Here is a 22179-nt window from a genome sequence, read left to right as displayed (position 1 = left end):
TTCATGGACAGAAAATGTGTTTTTCTTTAAAAAACAAGAACATTTTTAAGTGACCCCAAACTTTTGAACGATAGTGTGTATATATACACATACACTAAAGTATATATACCAATGTTTGCATCTGCACAGTTCTTCCACCAAAATCGTTTTTCAAAAATGTTATGGGGAAATTATTAAAAGTTTTCCTTGTATGGTTTGTTAAACGTTGAAATCAATGGTTTTTGTTTGGCATACATTTTAAATTGAAAAGACTGAGTTAAAGTGTAATTCTGTTACATTGGAATTGCAAGTACGTATGTCTGTCAAGGCTATACATGCAAAACACTAAGAACACCTTCTCTTTCCATGACATAGACTGACCAGGTGAAAGCTACAGTATGATACCTTACTGATGTCTTGTTGAATCCACTTCAATCGGTGTAGATAACGAGGAGACAGGTGAAAGAAGGATTTTTAAGCCTTGGGACAATTGAGACATGGATTGTGTATGTGTGCCATTCAGAGGATGAACGGGCAAGACACATTGAGGCTGTTCTGAGGGCAAAAGGGGGGTGGGGGTATCGCTACTCCCTGTTTCGCTACTAATGTATTATCAAATTAATGATCCAAGTCTCAGATATAGTCAATAAATGAATGTAATTTCTAAGGCTACATATATTAATATGGGCCATCTTTGGCAGTTTACTTGGTAGCTTGTCTGAGATATTCATAATATTGACAGAGAAAAAAATAACAAAGCAAGAAAATAACTTTATTTGTCAATCAGGCACTTGTGAGTGTAATAGTGTGATGTGGGGCTGGAGCTCTCTCACCACTTCCAGACTTTTGGGTGGGAGGGTGGGCAATGATTATGATGCAAGCAATGTTCCCAAGCTCCCTGGCAGGCGTCATGGCAGGGATCAGTTATGTTTGCCTCTGTCGCATAGCTTCAGAGAACTCCTCGCTGAGGAAGATGTGAGGATATTTAGTCCTGCAACAACAGTGACCTCATGTGGACACATTGGCACAGCACACAGACTCTACACCTGCGCAATATCCATGACGACAGCGCTGTTACGTTGTTTACGCGCGGACACGACAATGGACTCCTGAGTCTCACATTTTGTTGCTAGCTAGCTGGGAAAGCAGCTAGTACATCATTTTCGTGCAGCTAAACCGTCAACATGTCTTTATATTGATTCATGTAGCTATATTATACATCATATAATTGAAATAGCAGCTAAACGACGTGCAAAAGATAACACTGTGCCTTCGAACGTGGGTGAGTAAGCGAATGAACTTCCTAGCTACGATACTGTTAGCTTCTGATTTCATGCTTTATAACTTCAGTTAGCTAATTAACTGGCATCTGTCTTCCTTTCAAATTGAATGAAGATGATCGAAAAGCCTTGTCTCTTAACCTCATTGAGGTTAAAGACAATTAGTTTAACTTTCCCAGTGTGGCATGGTACATCCAGCAGCCTAGCCAAATAAGTTTCACCTTCTATTTGTGCAACGAGACGAGATTTGGAAGGATGACCTCGCGAGATCCCTTCTAGCCTAATTTTCCAGCAGCAGCATTTTCTTCCCCAAAATGTTAGTTGACACAATGGTCCGGTTTATGCCTGAACTGATCTGATCATCATTGTAACTGATCATCTGAATGGATGCCTCCCACAGAAAAAATGGAATTACTTCCTGTGCTGGATCCAGAGGATAAACCACGAGCAGGACTGTGGTAAATAAACGTACAGTTCAACAAACTAGGATAAAGTTATACTAGACTTTCAATTCTGGTATTCATGACATGGTGTTCCTGTCTTTGTCCCCAGGTATGCTATGATACCCAGAGGAGGTGGTCCAGGAGTTAGTGTGGGCCACACCTGTATATACCTCCCCTCTGAGGATGATGGCAAGGGGAAGGTCCTGATCATAGGAGGAGCCAACCCTAATGGCAGCTTTTCAGAATCCCACGTCATAAACCTGGGTAAAGACAAAATGTCACATCAACACAATATTATGCCTGGCACCTGTCTCTTCATTGTGTTTCATATCATTTCAATGTTTTATTTCATATCAATGAGTCAACTCGTTATCTTACCAATAACGTCAATCTGTTCTGATATATTCTTTGACTGACAGTTCCATGTTTGTCCCTCTCACCCTATCAGACAGTCACGAGTGGGACATTCCTGAATGGGAGGGTCTGGAGGCGCGGTATGAACACTGCAGCTTTGTCCCTGAGAGCTGTCCACAGAGCCTGTGGGTGTTCGCCGGGGCACAGCAGAGTGGCAACCGCAACTGTGTCCAGAACCTACAACTCACAGGTATGGAGATTTGTATAGTGTGATTTTAATACATGGTTGTAGCTAAGTCGGAAGGTATAGATCTACAGAATGAAGTGTTGCATGGATTATTTTAGAGAGTAGTATCATAGAACAGTTAATGAATATGTCTAGTAGCGGTGTTTGCGGAGTAACAATCTCCTTCATATCATGTCTGACTCTGAGCAACGTCCCATACCTTTTAGTCTCCTGAGGTTTTGTGTTGCTACGTTTCCAGACGGTGGGTTGTGGAAGGGTGTAGAGGTGAAAGGGACGCCCCCCTGTCCCAGGACGTATCACACTAACTCAGCCAGCGTCGGGGACCGACTGTTTGTCTTCTCTGGAGGGGACTCAGGGGCCACACCTGTATCGGACCCCAAGCTTCACGTCTTCGACACAGGTTGAAAATGCATGAATCAGTCTGCCAATACAACACATACAACACACTCACACAGCAGTTACAGAGGAACCAGCACAAATGTGTATCAAAAGCTCAGTAGTTAGAGGTAACAAGCTTGTTGGCCAAATTCAGCCTTTAAAGTTACATTTCAGAAAGTACCAACTGAATTTAGAGTTAGGAGTAGATATTTTGTGTTTTCCTCTGTCTCCATTTGTAGTTTCCTGCACCTGGTCTCAGCCAGACACACAGGGCAGACATCCCCCTGCAAGACACGGCCACGTGGTGACAGCGGTAGGACCCAAAATCTATATCCATGGAGGCATGGCAGGAGAGAAGTTCCATAGCGACATCTACTCTCTGGACACCAGTAAGTATTCAAGTCAGTCATACACATGAAGAACTTGATCCTGCTTTAATTGTATTATATTGTTTCCTCTGTTGAAATGAAGGACACAATAGAATAGAAGTCGAAGCTCGCATCATCTTCATGACCCTGATGCTTGCATATGGAGCAGCAAAGGGAACTACCCCTCCTTACCTTCAGGCTATGCTCAAACCCTACATACCAACCCGAGCACTTTGTTCCACCACCTCTAGTCTCTTGGCCCTCCCACCCCTACGGACGGGCAGCTCCCGCTTAGCCCAGTCAAAGCTCTTCTCTGTCCATGGCACCCCAATAGAGTACCACAGTATGAGTCATAATATCCATAAAACCTAGCGATCAAACAGGGAAATGGTTCCAATCAATTTTCCTCCATTCATTTTTCCCATAGGGGATTTTAGAAACACTTAAAATAAGGGCTGTTTCATGTAGACTTACCCCGGCGTGACGTTTTGATAACTGTGTTAATCTCTCTAGGACAAGGTGACTTTTATATCATATTTGCCTGTATTTACCCCCCAAAAATGAAACACTAAATGACTGCTAATGTGGCTATCATAAAGAATTACAAATGCCATGATGATCTGGGGCAGACTGACGAATCGAGGCAATGATAATAATATCTGGATTAACTATCTAATGTTAGCTAAATGTAGTAATGAATAAATTGGCTACATTTCTTTAAATTGGCCATTCTGTGAACTGTCTTGTACAAGTTTTAAATTGACACAATACCTGTTAGCAAAGGTGTAAGCTTGAGATGACGTGCAGGAGATTGCAGGGATTTGTAGTTTTGCATGACGTCTACTTTGATGCTAATTAGCATTTTCGAATCAGAATAAATAAAGCTGAATATATTGATAAAAGTCACCTTGAGAGATTTACATGGTTACCAAAATGTCACCAGGGTAAGCCTTCACAAGAAACAGCCCTTATTTTATGTTTCTAAAATCCCCTATGGGAAAAATGAATGGTGGAAAAACGATTGGAACCATTTCCCTGTTTGACCGTTAGGTTTTATGGGTGTTATGACACCTCCACTGTGGGGCTCTATTGTGGAACAAGCTTCCCCCTAAAGTCAGGACAGTGGAGTCCCTGCCCATTTTCCGAAAACATCTGAAACCCTACCTCTTTGAAGAGTATCGTAAATAACTTTCCCGACGACCCTCTCCCTACAAAAAAAGGCAGTTGTGTTTTCCTACTATCACTGATTTTGCTGATAAGTAATTTGTTGAGGGAAAATGTACTTGATACGATTGTGATGTTGTCTTACCTAGCTATCTTAAGATGAATGCACTAATTGGAAGTCTGCTAAATGACTCAAATGGAGTTCCAGGGAAATCTCTCATTCTATGTTGGCGTGAGAAGTGGTATGGCTGGTCCTGTTAACTATTTGGGTGCTACATTTTATCTAGGCAGTATGAAGTGGGAGAAGGTCCAAGCCAAAGGAGACATCCCCCCGGGGGTGGCTGCCCACTCAGCTGTGGCCCTCGGAAAGAACATCTACATCTTTGGAGGGATGACCCCAGAAGGGGCCAGCAATGCAATGTACAGATTTCAGTGTGGTGAGGCCAAAAATATTTACTTTCGAATGTTTAGTGAATGTGGTATTCATTATGGATCCCCATTAGCTGCTGCCAAGGTCTGGCAAAATGAAGGCCGTTATACCATTTTAAAAACATTACAATACATTCATAACAGATTTCACAACACGCTAAGTGCGTGCCCTCAGGCCCCTACTCCACTACCACATATATACAACACAAAATCCATGTGTACGTGTGTGTTAGTGCGTATGTTATCGTGTGTGTGTGTATGTGCTGCCTCTATGTTTATGTTGCTTCACAGTCCCCGCTGTTTCATAAGGTGTAGTTTTATCTGTTTTTTCAATCTGATTCTACTGCTTGCATCTGTTACCTGATGTGGAATAGAGTTCCATGTAGTCAAGCCTCTATGTAGTACTGTGTGCCTCCCAGTCTGTTCTGGACAAGTAGTGATGAAGTCAATCTCTCCTCCACTTTGAGCCAAGAGAGATTGACATGCATATTATTAATGTTTGCTCTCTGTACATCCAAGGGCCAGCTGTGCTGCCCTGTTCTGAGCCAATGGCAATTTTCTAAGTCCCTCTTTGTGGCACCTGACCACACAACTGAACAGTAGTCCAGGTGCGACAAAACTATGGCCTGTAGGACCTGCCTTGTTGATAGTGCTGTTAACCTGTTGAGGACAGACGTTCCGCTAGCGGAACCCCGTTCCGCCTGCGGAACCCCGTTCCGCCTGCGGAACCCCTAGCCAACAGCCAATGGCATCGCACGGCGCGAAATACAAAACCAACTAAAATACCACAATTACATTTTCTCAAACAATCAACTATTTTACACCATTTTAAAGATAAGACTCTCGTTAATCTAACCACATTGTCCGATTTCAAAAAGGCTTTACAGTGAAAGCAAAACATTAGATTGTTAGGAGAGTACATAGACACAAATAATCACACAGCCATTTTCCAAGCAAGCATATAATGTCACATAAACCCAAACCACAGCTAAATGCAGCACTAACCTTTGATGATCTTCATCAGATGACACTCCTAGGACATGTTATACAGTACATGCATGTTTTGTTCAATCAAGTTCATATTTATATCAAAAACCAGCTTTTTAAATTAGCATGTGATGTTCTGAACTAGCATACCCACCGCAAACTTCCGGTGAATTTACTAAATTACTCATGATAAACGTTGACAAAATACATAACAATTATTTTAAGAATTATAGATACAGAACTCCTTTATGCAAACGCTATGTCAGATTTTAAAATAGCTTCTAGTAGGCTTAAATTGAAGATATGGCAAATCGGAGTGGCAATATCGGCCGCAATTTTCCATCCAAGTTCTCAGACCCCGGTGGCTTGTCATTGTTGATAAGACAATTTTTTTCACCTCTTCCACACTCACTTTACAGAATTCAAAATTACAATTGTCTTTCATGTGGTCAGATATACTTGTATGTGTAGTTTCAGCATTTGTTTCTGGCATGTCATGCATAATCTTGCGAATTAAATAAAATAAGTAGTTGGCAATATCAGTCGGTTTTGTGATGAATGAGCTGATTCAATGAATGATGGGAAAAAAGGCAGACTCAGATCCAACATTTCATTGAACGTCCTTTATTACATTTCTTTGTGTCGTTTGGTCACATGATTTCTACTTTTGCAGTTCGTCGCTGCCACACGTTAAAGTCACTGTTGTATCTATCCTGGAGAGAATATTTACTGAAAGCCATACTGTTTTGGGATACTAATGAACCTTGAGTATTTTGTTTTACTCTTCTCATCCTGTGCAGACAAAAGGCGCTGGACCCTGTTGAGGTTTGAAGGGGACATGCCACCCAACAGACTGGACCACTCCATGTGTGTCCTACCCTGGAGAGTAAGGCCTGAGAGCACCAGTGGAGAGAGAGACCAGGCCCAGAGCTCCTCAGCGTCAGGGACTGTACAGCTGGCATTTGTGTTTGGAGGGATGGACACTCAGGGGGTCATACACAGTGACTGTGTTGTCACTGTCCTAACGTGACTGTGAAATACCGTGTGTATGTATGTTTAAATATTGGTCAATCATTTTGCTGCAGTTAATTTTAGCATCAGCTTTTTCAAACAAATCCAACCAGTGTCAAACTGCCCATCCATCCAATGACATTATCAGATGTTGGTTCAGTGCCAGTAGAGCCTAATTTACACCCCACATACAGAACTACAAGTAGCTATGGTAGATGTGCGCAGGTTATAGAGCAGGGCTCTCCAACCCTGTTCCTGGAGAGCTACAGTCCTAATACTTAGCTGGCTAAGCTGCACCAGGTTAGCTAACTGGTTGGAGTGAAAATCTACAGGAAGTTATCTCCAGGAAAAGGGTTGGAGAGCCCTGCCATAGAGCACTTAACATTTATGTAGTCAACTGTGTGGGATGTTAAACTTCATTAGCTGATCCCTCCTGAAGTCATGTCCAATCAGGAATCAGCAAATCCAGAAGATTGACTACTTCAAAATGGAGAGCCTCAATGGCACTGCCCATGCTGTCAGATGGTATTATGGTGCAGACCCCCAATTCATAACACAGTTACATAAACTAGGCACATGAATAGTTTGGAAATTAACAGAATGACAGCCAACGTCCATTGTGGTGTCTCATTCCTAACATATGATTACCCATCAGACATGTGTAAATTGATGCAGAATAATAGAGACAAATCAAAGACATTTGTATCAAACATTTATTTCAATGTCTTTACAGTAGAAAGTAATTTCTACAATGACCAGATTCAATAAATAACTTGTTAACATTGCTTGTGAACATGTTACCCTTTCACCCAGAAACCCCAGTCTAGCACCCACCCCACTAAACCCTCCCCCTAGAGATCTCCTTTTCAAACTGCCTGAGAACAGCAGCAGCGAGCCTCGAACAGGCAAACTAGTATACCTCCGCCACTCAGCGAAGAGAACGTCCCTCACGTTGAAACAATATTTCACAAGTCTTTCCAGCAGATTCATGGTTGCGTTTTTGCAGCCCTTTTTCCTCACCATTTTAAGTCCAATATGTACATCTGTGACACTGCTGACAGCCTTACAACTCATCCCTGTCGCCCTGATCTGCCTCTCCCTCTTCTTCTCCTCCCTCGGGCGGGGGCCCACCTGCACTTCCGTAAAGCTTGCTGACGATCGGCTGCACCACCTCTTCCAGCTCCTTCTTCTTTGCCTGGAAGTCCTCCAGCTCAGCCTCTTGGTGAGACTCCATCCACTCAATCTTCTCCTCTACTGCTTTCTCTATGGTTTCCTTGTCCTCGGCTGACAGCTTGCCGCCCAGCTTCTCCTTGTCGCCGATCTGGTTCTTGAGCGAGTAGGCGTAGCTTTCAAGCTCGTTGCGGGCATCAATGCGCTCCTTCAGCTTCTTGTCCTCGTCGGCGAAGCGCTCAGCATCGTTGACCATGCGCTCAATGTCCTCGGGAGTCAGACGGTTCTGGTCATTGGTGATGGTGATCTTGTTCTTGTTGCCTGTTCCCTTGTCCTCGGCTGTGACGCGCAAGATGCCGTTGACGTCAATCTCAAAGGTGACCTCGATCTGGGGCACACCACGAGGTGCGGGGGGGATGCCAGTCAGGTCGAAGGTTCCCAGCAGGTGGTTGTCTTTGGTCAGGGGACGCTCACCTGGATGAAGGAGAGAAGCAGAATTTTAAACAGATCCAATCTAGTCATTTTTTTACAGTGTAAAACACCATTTATGGATGTAGCAACAAGGGGCAGCGATTAAGCAAAGGAGCTTACCCTCGTAAACTTTGATGGTGACAGTGGGCTGGTTGTCAGAGGCGGTGGAGAAGATCTGGGACTTCTTGGTTGGCACCACAGTGTTTCTGGGGATCAACTTGGTCATGACTCCTCCCACAGTCTCAATACCCAGGGTCAGGGGGCACACATCCAGAAGAACCAGGTCACCTGATGGACAAGACAGGAAACCATTAGTTGTCGAAAATGTAACTGCTGTGATATACATAATAGGACAGCACTGATGTGTTAAGATCTGTAGGTATCCATTGTTTGGTTTAAAACCTAAGCATCTAACCTACATTTCCTTATGTATAAATAATGAAATATGAAGATACCTCAGCATAGTGCATGGCATAAGCACATGGACCAAGACCCACCTGTGTCCTCCTCTCCAGACAGCACTCCAGCCTGCACAGCGGCTCCATAGGCCACAGCCTCGTCGGGGTTGATGCCCCTAGAGGGCTCCTTGCCGTTGAAGAACTCCTTCACCAGCTGCTGGACCTTGGGGATACGGGTAGAGCCACCCACCAAGACAATCTCGTCAATGTCAGTCTTCTTCAAGTCAGAGTCCTCCATCACCTTCTGCACGGGCTTCATGGTGGAACGGAACAGGTCCTGAAAGACAATACAAATGGCAAATTTAAAAGAGGTTCCATGAATGTTCTCAATTTGAATTGGATGTTCCAAGATCAATGGGCCAGCAGTGTCACTGTTGTATGGTCATTAGAACCAACTTACCATGTTGAGCTCCTCAAACTTGGCACGGGTCAGGGTCTCTGAGAAGTCCTCTCCGTCGAAGAAGGACTCAATCTCAATGCGAGCCTGGTGCTGGGCAGACAGGCCTCTCTTGGCCTTCTCCACCTCACGACGCAGCTTCTGCACAGCACGGTTGTCCTTGCGCACGTCCTTACCGGTCTTCTTCTTGTACAGCTTGATGAAGTGCTCCATGACACGCTGGTCAAAGTCCTCTCCTCCCAAGTGGGTGTCGCCGTTGGTGGCGACTACCTCAAACACGCCGTTGTCGATGGTCAGGAGGGAAACATCAAAGGTGCCGCCGCCCAGGTCGAACACCAGGATGTTCTTCTCACCATCCTTCTTGTCCAGGCCGTAGGCGATGGCAGCTGCAGTTCTGGAATAGAGGGGGAAACAGATGTAACCAGCATGGTCTTGGCAAATATTTTCAGTGATTGAAATAAATATTGGGCCAGTCATTCTAATGTTAGTTCAGTTTCTGCATTGTGAAGACAAACACTTACGGCTCGTTGATGATCCTCATGACATTCAGGCCGGCGATGACTCCAGCATCCTTGGTGGCCTGACGCTGGGCGTCATTGAAGTAGGCAGGGACAGTGACCACAGCGTGTGTCACTTTCTTTCCCAGGTAAGCCTCGGCGGTTTCCTTCATCTTGGTGAGAACCATGGCAGAGATCTCCTCTGGAGCGAAGGTCTTCAGCTGACCTCCACCGATGTCCACCTGAATATGGGGCTTGCTCTTCTTCTCGATAACCTAGAAGATGTAAGTAGCCACCATTAAGCATTTCTCCTCTAAAAACAATTTCAGAGCTACTTCAGCATAGTTATATGCTGAATTAGTATATTATTTGCATAGTGAGTGCTTCAGGCGATTAGGGCAGGGGGTGTGTTTGTTAGGGCTCACCTTGAAGGGGAAGTACTTGATGTCATGCTGCACAGCAGAATCAGTCCAGGCGCGGCCAATCAGTCTCTTGGCATCAAAAACGGTGTTTTCAGGGTTGGATGTGAGCTGGTTCTTGGCGGCGTCACCGATTAAACGCTCCCCCTCTGCGGTGAAGGCCACATAGGATGGAGTGATGCGGTTTCCCTGGTCGTTGGCAATGATCTCAACACGGCCATTCTTGAACACACCAACACTGGAAAAGGAGACGCATATAGATGAGAACCATGGAAAGTATCAACTGTCACTTGAGACATGATACACTAGAGTCTTTTAGCCAAATGATTGGGAGTATGAGACCTAAGATTACATTTGCTATTCATTACAAAATGCTTACCAGGAATAGGTGGTCCCCAAGTCAATGCCAACCACGGTTCCCACACTTTCCCGCTTGTCTTCATCATCGGCAAACACGCTGCTGGCGACCAGCAGAACCACGCACAAAAGCCTCATCTCTATTCTGTGTCTGTTCACTCAACTCTTTGAAGTACTCTGTCAAAAAGAGAAAGTCAAGACACTATAAATATTGTTGCTAAGTTCACGGTGTAGGCCTTTCATCCTTGTACATCTAACGGAACGAGTTAATTTGGCCCTCTGATGCAGACATGACGGTGCATACTGGTGTGTGTAGACTCCTAGGCCAGACCGAGGGTAGCCCACATGCTAACAAACTTAGAGTTAATGGGTGGAGCACAATATTACCGGTAATAATATGCACAAAATTACCGGTAATAATATGCACAAATGAAGCCAACATTACATTTGGTAATTAAAACATTTGGCAAAGTTATTTATAAAAACATTTAAAACCTTTTTTTTTTTAAAGATCCAGTGGTTGGCTAGCTAACATCCATATTATAGGGATTTAAACTAGAGCTAGTGGTTAGTTAGCTGCTGATGTTTGGCCAATTTGAGACACCGGTTTTAAAAGGCGAGCACGCTAGCTAGGCAACTTGGCTACCAAACTGGCTGACCTTTTTCAAGCATGATAGCTAACGTTAGCTAGCTGACGAAAGACAGACGCAATTTAAAAGGATAGCTAAACTGTTGTAAAACAATCTCCATGTTTAGATATAAATTAGTTGAATATTCCATTTAATTTCTGGATAACCTGCTGGTCAGCTAGCTAACTTCAGTTAAACAGGAAACTGGCCCCCCAAAAAAGCTCCCTCCGGCATTTATGTAAAATGGAATCTTTATTTTGAGCTAACTTGCGTTTAATTCACATACCTTTGTAAATAATTCGATGGAGTCTTCCTTTGGGGTTTATCTCAATGGAAGTTATTTGCTTCACAGCCTGTGTTCTTCAGAAACGCCTACGATTGTGAGTCTGTAAAATGATGTTTAATGAAAGGTGCTCTCCGTATATAAGCCGTCACTTCTTCCCCATCGTGGAGGCTTCCCATTGGCCAGACAGCAGTTCGTTGGAACGCGTTCATTGGCAGCACCAGGCATGCTGGCCGATGCTGATTTGCACACGTTTGGTCAAGTGAACGTCATGATTCATGCTTTACTGTACGACGCTGATAGGTTAGGTGTCAATGTGTCAAATCCCAATTACGTGAAATGCCGGTGTCATACATAGAAATGTAGTTGGTGCATTGAATTGACATTCATTTGGGGGTCCTTTTCCAATTTCAGGACCACTGTAATCTAAATTGTACTAAATTACAGTAAACCCAAGTCTAATACTTGTGTAAGGGAAGTAGTGAACTAAAACCAGTGCCATATAGTGAATGGTATAACATGATGATGGTAGGCAAAAGCCAAATGAACTGGCTGTGTCGGTGTGTAAAACAAAAAAAGGTAATCAAAGTTAGTTGTTACATCAGGTAAATTGTACATAAGGGTCTGTGCTATCTGGAATCCTTGGGACGTTAGGGTCAGACAGGAGTGAAAGTAGATTTAATTTATTCCCTGTATAGAACCTCCTATGAGACCAAAACACTTTATGGGCATACCAGCCCCCCCCCTCCTATACCCATTAAACTAGAATTGTGTAAATAAGGGGTCGGAAATAGGTTTGCCTTGGCCCAATTATTTTCTCAACGTTCGGTAAGGGTAGGGGTTAGGATTTAGGGTTGTGACGTCCCAAGGAAACTGTTTAGCACGGACCCTGTTTTAAAAGATTTGTCTTCCTATTCTACCGCATTAACCAATCAGCTGACTGTTTGCAGAGGCGGGGGTAATCGCCGATAGCGGATTTCCACTAGATAGCACAGCCACAAACTCAGAATTGGCCAAATCGTAAAAATTAATGAAAATTTGTTTATATTTTTATTTAAGGTTTGGCATAAGGTAAGAATAGAGTTAAGAATAGAGCTAGGTTTAAAATCACATTTTAAGAAGATAAATTGTAGAAATAGGCTAGGTTTATGACTTTGTGGCTGTGGTAACTAGTGACGACCCTGGTATCTTCAATTTGTTGTGCTCGCAACTTGTGTGAACAACCGTACAATCTGTTTAACAGTAGCTGCCTATCTTCTGTTAAATTGCAACGAAACAGTTTATCAGATGACATACAGTTTACGTTATCTTTATCAACATACGACGGCACAGCTACCCAGCTCACCAAGGATTTCTAGGCTAGTTTTGTGTACTTTTGATAACGGTAGACCTGTATCATATCCTTTTATATGAGCTTGGTAGCGCTACGTTCATCCACTAGCGCCTTTGTATGTCAAGTGAGTAGGGGCTTTGGTCAACTGATATCCACTCGTGGTGATTCTGCGAGGGTTCGATCACTGGGAACAGGATACAACTTGCATCAACAAGGTATTGTAAAAATAAAGTGTCAGCCTATTTCTGATGTCAATATCATTGTTAGTAACTAAATTAGCTAACATATTACACAACAGTGTATATTGCCCTCTTTCTAGACGTTCTATCTAAACTGTTTGTTAAGAAAAGGTTTGAGAAGTCGTGTAGTGTTAAATCCTGGGGATATCGTATCATACCTCAAACCATACAGTAGCAGTCAAAAGTTTGGACACAACTCATTCAAGGGTTTTTCTTTATTTGTGCTATTTTCCACATTGTAGAATAATAGTCAAGATATCAAAACTATGAAATAGCACATATGGAATCATGTAGTAACCAAAAAAGTGTTAAACAAATCAAAATATATTTTATATTTGAGATTCTTCAAAGTAGCCACCCTTTGCCTTGACAGCTTTAAAAAAAAAATGTATTTCACCTTTATTTAACCAGGTAGGCAAGTTGAGAACAAGTTCTCATTTACAACCACGACCTGGCCAAGATAAAGCAAAGCAGTGTGACACAAACAACAACACAGAGTTACACATGGAATAAACAAACATACAGTCAATAACACAATAGAAAAAAAGTATATAGACAGTGTGTGCAAATTGTTTTATTTGATTTATTTCACCATTATTTAACCAGGTAGGCAAGTTGAGAACATTTACAATTGCGAATGAGGTAAGATAGGGGAGGTAAGGCAATACATAGGCCATAGTGGCGAAATAATTACAATTTAGCAATTAAACACTGGAGTGATAGATGTGCAGAAGATGAATGTGCAAGTAGAGATACTGGGGTGCAAAGGAGCAAAAATAAATAACAGTATGGGGATGAGGTAGTTGGATGGGCTATTTACAGATGGGCTATGTACAGGTGAAGTGATCTGTGAGCTGCTCTGACAGCTGGTGCTTAAAGTTAGTGAGGGAGATATGAGTTTCCAGCTTCAGTGATTTTTGCAATTCGTTCCAGTCATTGGCAGCAGAGAACTGGAAAGAAAGGCAGCCAAAGTAGGAATTAGCTTTGGGGGTGACCAGTGAAATATACCTGCTGGAGCGTGTGCTACGGGTGGGTGCTGCTATGGTGACCAGTGAGCTGAGATAAGGCCGGGCTTTACCTAGCAAAGACTTATAGATGACAGCTTTGCACGCTCTTGGCATTCTCTCAACCAGCTTCATGAGGTAGTCACCTGGAATGCATTTCAATTAACAGGTGTGCCTTGTTAATTTGTGGAATTTATTTCCTTCTTAATGCGTTTGAGCCAATCAGTTGTGTTGTGACAAGGTAGGGCTGGTATACAGAAGATAGCCCTAGTTGGTAAAAGACCAAGTCCATATTATGGCAAGAACAGCTCAAATAATAGAAGAGAAACGACAGTCCATCATTACTTTAAGACATGAAGATCAGTCAATACGGAAAATTTCAAGAACTTTGAATTTTTCTTCAAGTGCAGTCGCAAAAACCATCAAGCGCTATGATGAAACTGGCTCTCATGAGGACCGCCACAGGAAAGGAAGACCCAGAGTTACCTCTGCTGCAGAGGATAAGGTCATGAGAGTTAACTGCACCTCAGATTGCAGCCCAAATAAATGCTTCACAGAATTCAAGTAACAGACACATCTCAACATTAACTGTTCAGGGGAGACTGAGTGAATCAGGCCAAATTTCTGCAAAGAAACCACTACTAAAGGACACCAATAAGAAGAAGAGACTTGCTGGGGCCAAGAAACACTAGCAATGGACATTAGACTGGTGGAAATCTGTCCTTTGGTCTGATGAGTCCAAATTTGAGATTTTTGGTTTCATCCGCCGTGTCTTTGTGAGACGCAGAGTAGGTGAACGGATGATCTCCGCATGTGGTTCCCACGGTGAAGTGTGGAGGAGTTGTGATGGTGTGGGGATGCTTTGCTAATGACGCTGTCAGTGATTTATTTAGAATTCAAGGCACACTTAAACAGCATGGCTGCCACAGCATTCTGCAGCGATACGCCATCCCATCTGGTTTGGGCTTAGTGGGACTATCATTTGTTTTTCAACAGGACAATGACCCAACACACCTCCAGGCTCTATAAGGGCTATTTGACCAAGAAGGAGAGTGATGGAGTGCTGCATCAGATGACCAGGCCTCCACAATCACTCAACCCAATTGATATGGCTTGGGATGAGTTGGACCAAAGAGTGAAGGAAAAGCAGCCAACAAGTGCTCAGCATATGTGGAAACTCCTTCAAGACTGTTGGAAAAGCATTCCAGGTGAAGCTGGTTGAGAGAATGGGCTATCTTCTGTATACCACCCCTACCTTGTCACAACACAACTGATTGGCTCAAACGCAGTAAGGAAAGACATTTCAGAAATTACCTTTTTAATAAGGCACACTTAATTGAAATGCATTCCAGGTGACTACCTCATGAAGCTGGCTGAGAGAATGCCAAGAGTGTGTAAAGCTGTCATCAAGGAAAGGATGGCTACTTTGAAGAATATCAAATATAAATTGTTTAACATCTTCTTTGGTTACTACATGATTCCATATGTGTTATTTCATAATTTTGATGTCTTCACTATTATTCTACAATGTAGAAAATAGTAAAGATAAATACAAATCCTTGAATGAGTAGGTGTGTCCAAACCTTTGACTGCTATCATTATGAATGTTTTTACCTGTAACCAGTAACAACTTGTCTTTCATGTCCTCGCCTCATTCCCACTGTGTCAGCTGACAGAAGACCTGACTGAGAATCCTCTATTCTGCAAGCTCCTGGCAACGCTGTCACAGCATGTGGACCGCCCCAGCCTTACTGTTACACTGAAGAGAGAGCTGGAGAAGGTATTACACACAAACAACTTATCATCTTCAAGTGCTCAAAACTTTGCTATCTCAAGCCTGATTGTAAGAATTAACCGATTACTATAAAGTACATGTCTCAGACTCGCATTTAAAGATTCTGGTGCATCCAAGAGTATTAATTTGTCCCTCTCATAATAATAAAATGGTGGTTCTACTTTAAGCAATGACATTGTTGTTGTGTTATTACACTACTAGAGTTGTTGTTGCTATTTAAGACCATGTTATGGACTTGGACTACTCTGTGTGTGGGTGCGTGTTGTGTGAATCGCTTTAAATGACTGAGATTATGTTGTTTTAATCCAGGCTGAGAGGGACCTGCAGACAGAGGCTTAATGGGCTGTGTTCAGAGAGCCTGTACAGGCTACTGCAGGAGATGATCCAGGAGCACTGTGTCAGAAAGCATCACTCCACTGTGCCTCCAGAGGACGACACGGTACAATACAGAACGGTACTCATTGCTCATTGCTGAATGGACTCTACTATGCATAACTCTAGTCTGCTCTATTCTTGTTGTGTGTCTGGCAGAGCTACACACAGTACACTTAGTAGCATCATCCCTCTTTAAGGTTACACCTATTAGTGCAAAAATAATGTCTATAGGCCTAGATACAAGTAGATCATTAGTGAAGTAGTTTAACCACCCAAGTGAATTTGATTTCCGAAAGGTTACTTTTTGTTTACATTGATCATTCTAAGTACTGTATAATCTTAGAATAAACCTACATCTTGTTTCCCCCCTGGCAGTTTTATGAAACTGTGGAGCAGTGTCTGGTGGTGGCCCAGTGTGTCAGGTAGCTGGACCCTAGTGACATCACCAGCCGGGACCAACCCCCTGTCCTAGGACTGAGTGTCCAACAGGTGCTGTAGCTGATGCCATAAGAGGAGGTAGGTACACTTTGTCCCTGAGGCTGATACTTAAAGGATGAGTTATTTTTATAACCAATTCCCCCCAAAATATTAAAATAATATGTTATAGATGGGTGCAGACACCTTTTGTGTGATTTCAGAAGTTTTTGAGAAACTTCCCCAAACAGCTAATCCTTTTCTCATCCTCGTTGTGTAGTAAGGGGGGCCCGAAAAAAAAAAGAACTAAGGCTCCAAAAACACCCAGATACGTCATTTTAGAAACAGCAAAGCTCTCAGTACAGTGATGCAGGTCTTTAGATGTTGTACACATGAAATTGTGTCATTCTGAACTTTATCCGCAATGTTATATAAATCACAAAAGGTGTCTGGACCCTTGTATAACATGCTATTTACATAAAAAATTGTGATTTGGTTGTAAAAAATTAAACTTCTCCTTTAAGATCCATTAACACAAGTTATACTGGCAGGTGCAGCATGTGTTTAAAAAAATAAAAAATTCAAGCAATTTTCAAATAATTCCCACGCACCGGCAACAAGTAATCAAATCAAACTTTATCGCTTGCCAAGGATGCAACAGGTGTAAAAATACATTGAAACGCTACAAACTGTTCCTCTACAATGCAGTGACAAGCCTGTTGTCTTAGATGTGCGAGTGCTTTTCCTATTTATATACAGTATCACACGCACACTGCTCTTCTAGAGCTCTGGTAACCCCTAGTGCTCACTGAATAAACATGTCTTATTTCTTGGACTTGTTCATGTTTAAACAGGATATGTGGAAAATGAAACAAACTGCCCAGAGAATTAGAAAAGCATCTCAGGAAGACGTGTTTCAGCCTCCTGTCCTACTATCAGCCTGAATGGGGTAAAGAGACACCAGACTTTTACCAAAACATAGATATGTAGCATAAATACGATTTTACATATGACAGTATGTGTGAGTGTCTTACTATGTAATGGATACCGATGGTCTTTAGCAAATGTGACAGTATCTGGCTTTATGGTATAGCTGCTCACCTGCATGTGTGTGAATGGTGAAACATACCACTCCTCTTCTTTCTTGGACAGAGGATGAGAGTGAAGGGCTGAAGAACATGAAGCTGTCTCACTTGTCTGGCCTTCTGGAAAGCGAAAGGAAAAGAGCAGAGAGCCTGAAGGGGAAGAGCCGTGAGTGCCGCCCTGCTGCAAAAGCAGACTCCCTGCTACCTCTCTGTAAGAGACTCTCAACACTTGGTTTGATGTATTCTTAGGTTTGTCTCACGTGTTGCGACCTTCACTCACGATCGACGTGTTCTCTCCAGGAGCTGTTGAGCTGCATTCAGATTCTCCAGTCACTTATCCTTGACCACAGGCTAAAAGCCCACAAATAACTTGACAGGAAACAGTTTGTGTATTTTGAGGCCAAATGTGAGATCATCATGCAGAAGATCAGGTGTGATTAGCCCTTCCTGTTTACATATACTCTACACTGGGCTCCTTAAAATGCAGTTCACTGTTAATGAGTGTGAGAAATTGGTATTTCATGCATGTCCATCAGCAATGTTCAGTTTTTGTGTCTCTTTTACATTTCTTAAATATGTCTCTCACAACAGAGCAGAGATGTTGGAAATTCAGGTGGACACCTACACAGCAGACACAATATCAGCCTATAGAATTACAAGGTGAGTCAAATGCTGCCCAGCAACTCAATGTCATTATCATATCAACCATTCTGGGGGCTCTCAACACCTACTCATCATTCCCACTCATGTTGTTCTTTTTGACAGCTTTGTTCATCTACTATGCCTTTCCTTGCCTAAACATCAGACTGTTACCATGGTTACTACATGAATATCAGTCTGAAAGAAGTCGCTGTAAAAAATACTCAATAGTCTTTACAAGGCAGAATATTAAATACAATTATATTTACACTTACTTTACCGGTTGTACATGCTGTCGGTCCTTTTGGCGTTAGGTGGTGGTAGGGTATCCACAGGAAAACGTTGTTTATCAGACTTTTTGTGGTGCCAATAGGTTCTGTCACTTGTATTTTCGATCTGTTGACGCATTGCACTTGATGACCGAAGCACATTTCCTGGCAATCACTACTTTTGTGAAACTGTTTTAACTAAATGTATTTGAGTGTTTTCCAGCATTTGTAACTTGAGTCTGATAATTATCTGTACAAAAGTTAATCTGATAATAAAAATACTTGCTTGATATATGTTTTCCAGTTTCTTTAAATACTTTGCAAATGCAACTTATTTCTATATGAAACCCACATCCCTAACATTGAAACATTTCAAAGACTCCAGCCACCCTTCTCATGGACTGTTCTCTCTGCTACCGCGCGGCAAGTCTAGGTCCAAAAGGTTTCTTAACAGCCTCTACCCCCAAGCCATAAGACTACTGAACAGCTAATCAAAGGGCTACCCAGACCCCTCTTTTACACTGCTGCTACTCTGTTTATAATCTATGCATAGGCACTTTAACTCTACCTACATGTACATATTACCTCAATTACCTCGACTAACCGGTGCCCTGCACATTGACTCTGTACCGGTACCCCCTGTATATAGCCTCATTATTGTTATTTTACTGCTGCTGTTTAATTATTTGTTACTTTTATTTTCTATTTTTTACCTCATGCTTTTTTCTTAACCAACAATACTTCAAGAAGTTTTAAGGGCTTGTAAGTAAGCATTTCACTGTAAGGTATTATATTTATCAGATTTTTTTTATTTGAACATTGCAAGCGCCATGCTCTACCAACTGAGCCACATCACCATAAACCACTTCATATCTCAATGTACTCAATTACTGTACTGTGTATTGTTTTTCTTTATGGTGACGGAGACTACAGGTACAAACCTAGATGACCAGCTTCTGTACAATACAGTAATGTACATTTTATATTAAGTGGTTTGTAAGGATGGAAAATTAATACTGCACAAAGTGGTTTTCCATGTTATTTGATCAAGAAAAATATTTAGTTTGATGTGGATGTTTTGTCTTTGCCCATAACTTCGCACATTTTGATGTAAATGTTTGAGGACGGGGTTTTGTTCTTTCTGGATTCCATTAGAATGACAATCGCAGACGAAGGGACAGGGCAATAACTCTTACAATTCCAACTATTGAATCCTGCAAGATACTGTTATTAATTATACAACTACCTTTTTTGCCAAAGTGGAGATGCTGAAAAAAGTTTTTGCCCACACTACAGACATATATATTGGTCTGCTAATACTAGTAAAGGAAAAACTTTTCTTTTTTAATATTCAGATTTTTCAGGGGGTGCTGCAGCACCCTCAGCATTCCCACTACCAGCGGCTATGTATACAGACCAACATACTGAAGGTGGGGTTGATAACACTATTGGATATTTTGTTTCCCCATTCATACCTGCAATAGAACAGACCACTAGTAAATATCATTTTATTCATCATTCTGGCTTGTAGAGGTCATGAGAACTATCCTGATCCAAACACTAATTTCTGCCCTGATATAGAATTCTATGCAATTCATTGTTGGGTCTTCAGGCTATGCCTTTTCCAGGAGTCATTAGATGGCCATGCTAGAACAGATTAAGTGGAAATATAGACCAAATCAGAACTGATAAGCAAATGCATGCTATTAGTTCTCTATTGAATTAATCCAATCAGAGGCGGAAATCCCAGGGGGGACGGGGGGGGACACGACCCCCCCCCATCCTGGGAAAAATATGATTTGTCCCCCCCAATATATCACTGAAACATAACTATGTAATTTAAATAATATTAATAATACGCAATGAAAGCAATTGTGCTGATTATAGACACTTAATAGCGCGTTTTTAAGTTTCAAAAGATTGCGACCCCCCCCCACCCTTTGCCTCACAATGGTTTGATCCACTGCCAGTTCTTTAGTTGGCAAGGTAACAGAGGGGTCGTGTCTACTGTCTGAAAGGCACTCAATGAACGTAACTGACGTGAGGTTAATCCAGTCAATCACGCACACACACTAGCTGAATATGCAGAGCTAGCACGCAAATATTAATTATTAAGCTAGCTAGTAAATATTCCATTTATGTGGCGTCGTCAAAGATGGAATCTTTGCTATCGTCAATTTATTCCAAGATCAGCATGCAGATGATGTAAGTTAGTGCTTCAAAGTCCCTGTGATAAGGTTAGCGATAAACTGAAGTCCAAACTGAACAGAACTACACTCTCTTCTACCATTGTCTTAAATATATTTAATGGTCTCGTTGCAAAAGCTAAATTGTCGCAAGGGAACTTTTATTTATTTATTTTATTTCACCTTTATTTTACCCGGGTAGCAAAGATTATAGCAAACACCACTGAAACGGAATTGGTGCTCGCTAGCTTTGCAAATTCAGCTATTGTTGGAAGCCAGCCAATATGAAACAAACTATTAAAATTACAAAAGGTTGCAGCATATGTTGTGTAAATGGTGAACTCATACAGCTGTCAACTCGTTGTCATTTTAATCCGTTTCACATTTGCTAGCTACCTTTTAGATCGAAGCCCAAATAGAATGATTGAAGATGATAGAAGCCCATCTCCTACTGTAAATAACCTACACACTATGTGTGTGTAGCCAGCCAGCCAGCCAGGTAGAAAAATGGCAGAAAAATAAAAGACGGACATCAGAGTATTTTTCAGTACACCAAAACGCAAAGTAAGAACCCTAGTAGCCTAATATCTCAAAGACTACTTGATAAAATGTTCATAAGAAAGAAATGAAATTCTAATGGAAATGTTTCACAATGATGTCATTACGCAGAGCAGGCAACAGATGGCACACAGACAGCAGAGTTGGGGACAGATATGCAGGGACAGACTGGCAGAGACAGGGAGTCTCAGGTAAGTTTGTTGAGTCTTTGTTTGGCAACATTATGAAAGGTTCTCAATTTTTTTGACTTGTAAAATAGGAACATAATTGGAAAATGCCATGGATACCCCACTCTCAACTTAAACTGGTGACTGAACTAAGATTTGTTAAAGGCAATGAATGGTATTGCTGTTGTGATTAGTTGTGTTGTTTTGGGTACCGGTAGTTAGGAGTACGGCAAACACCTTATTTCTTTGGTTCCTCAATATACATTTACCATATTACAATGTAGGCTATGTGTTACAGCACTACTTTTGGTGTCCCCCTCAGGAATTGCTCTTGAGAAAATGTCATGTAATTGTCCCCTCCAAAGTTGATATCAGATTTTTGCCCCTGAATCCAATGTGTTTTCAGAAAGTCCCATACTTCTGTCCTTTAGCTTTGCCAGATAGTTACACCTGCCTCTCCCCTCTCTCAATCAGTCCTTGTGTTTTCATTGAAGGAAGCTAGAAACAGAGCTGAAGACCGCCCAGTCAGAGAAGAAGTCTCTGGAGTCCAAACTGTCATCCTTTGAGGTATTTGGCAAGGAATTCGAGGCAGTAAGCCGAGGAATATTCCAGACTGCATCAGGAGATTGACACCAAAAATTGGTCTCTGAAGTACTTCTCTCAGAACACGGACTAACTGAGTTGGTGTCAGACAGTTCTGCCGCAGATCTCTGACACCTTTGATGACAAGCTACCTCCATAGTTATATTATTGTTTGTTTTTGTAATAAAATGCATGATTAGCCGGTGTTGTCT

General features: G+C 42.1%; 2 protein-coding genes and 2 long non-coding RNA genes across 5 annotated transcripts; 3 read left to right on the top strand and 1 right to left on the bottom strand.

The window, feature by feature from the left end:
- Window positions 1–1047: 1047 nt before the first annotated feature.
- On the top strand, window positions 1048–7422 carry rabepk (Rab9 effector protein with kelch motifs). Its single transcript, XM_029769381.1, has 8 exons — window positions 1048–1261; window positions 1660–1717; window positions 1812–1966; window positions 2151–2306; window positions 2542–2703; window positions 2921–3070; window positions 4501–4650; window positions 6430–7422. Exons 2-8 carry the CDS (start codon window positions 1665–1667, stop codon window positions 6657–6659), a joined length of 1056 nt encoding a protein of 351 aa, XP_029625241.1. The 5' UTR covers window positions 1048–1261; window positions 1660–1664; the 3' UTR covers window positions 6660–7422.
- On the bottom strand, window positions 7340–11476 carry hspa5 (heat shock protein 5). Its single transcript, XM_029769380.1, has 8 exons — window positions 11325–11476; window positions 10432–10586; window positions 10059–10290; window positions 9658–9908; window positions 9140–9530; window positions 8779–9016; window positions 8402–8569; window positions 7340–8284 (listed from the first exon to the last, which is right to left on the bottom strand). Exons 2-8 carry the CDS (start codon window positions 10545–10547, stop codon window positions 7704–7706), a joined length of 1977 nt encoding a protein of 658 aa, XP_029625240.1. The 5' UTR covers window positions 10548–10586; window positions 11325–11476; the 3' UTR covers window positions 7340–7703.
- A 975-nt stretch (window positions 11477–12451) lies between these two features.
- LOC115204084 (uncharacterized) lies at window positions 12452–18764 on the top strand. 2 transcript variants are annotated; one of them, XR_003880302.1, is made up of 7 exons: window positions 12452–12869; window positions 15567–15677; window positions 16002–16146; window positions 16443–16583; window positions 17336–17430; window positions 17634–17777; window positions 18158–18764. It is a non-coding gene; the product is annotated as an uncharacterized LOC115204084 (long non-coding RNA). The 2 variants fall into 2 exon arrangements; XR_003880301.1 differs by having other exon boundaries at window positions 12453–12869; window positions 17634–18764.
- Window positions 18765–21373: 2609 nt separating this feature from the next.
- On the top strand, window positions 21374–22170 carry LOC115204085 (uncharacterized). Its single transcript, XR_003880303.1, has 2 exons — window positions 21374–21409; window positions 21880–22170. It is a non-coding gene; the product is annotated as an uncharacterized LOC115204085 (long non-coding RNA).
- Window positions 22171–22179: the final 9 nt, after the last annotated feature.

Source organism: Salmo trutta, chromosome 12 (assembly GCF_901001165.1).
Source record: "Salmo trutta chromosome 12, fSalTru1.1, whole genome shotgun sequence".
Lineage (NCBI taxonomy): Eukaryota > Metazoa > Chordata > Actinopteri > Salmoniformes > Salmonidae > Salmo > Salmo trutta.
Note: the sequence above shows the minus strand (reverse complement) of the source record. Positions and strands in the feature narration are given on the sequence as shown.

Coding starts and splice junctions, on each gene's coding strand:
- rabepk (XM_029769381.1), top strand. CDS start 1,665: ATGGAATTACTTCCTGTGCTGGATCCAGAGGATAAACCACGAGCAGGA. Junction 2,704..2,920: donor GCTTCACGTCTTCGACACAG/GTTGAAAATGCA, acceptor CTCCATTTGTAG/TTTCCTGCACCTGGTCTCAG. Junction 4,651..6,429: donor AATGTACAGATTTCAGTGTG/GTGAGGCCAAAA, acceptor CATCCTGTGCAG/ACAAAAGGCGCTGGACCCTG.
- hspa5 (XM_029769380.1), bottom strand. CDS start 10,547: ATGAGGCTTTTGTGCGTGGTTCTGCTGGTCGCCAGCAGCGTGTTTGCC. Junction 9,531..9,657: donor ATGAGGATCATCAACGAGCC/GTAAGTGTTTGT, acceptor CCTCTATTCCAG/AACTGCAGCTGCCATCGCCT. Junction 9,017..9,139: donor AGTTTGAGGAGCTCAACATG/GTAAGTTGGTTC, acceptor ATTGTCTTTCAG/GACCTGTTCCGTTCCACCAT.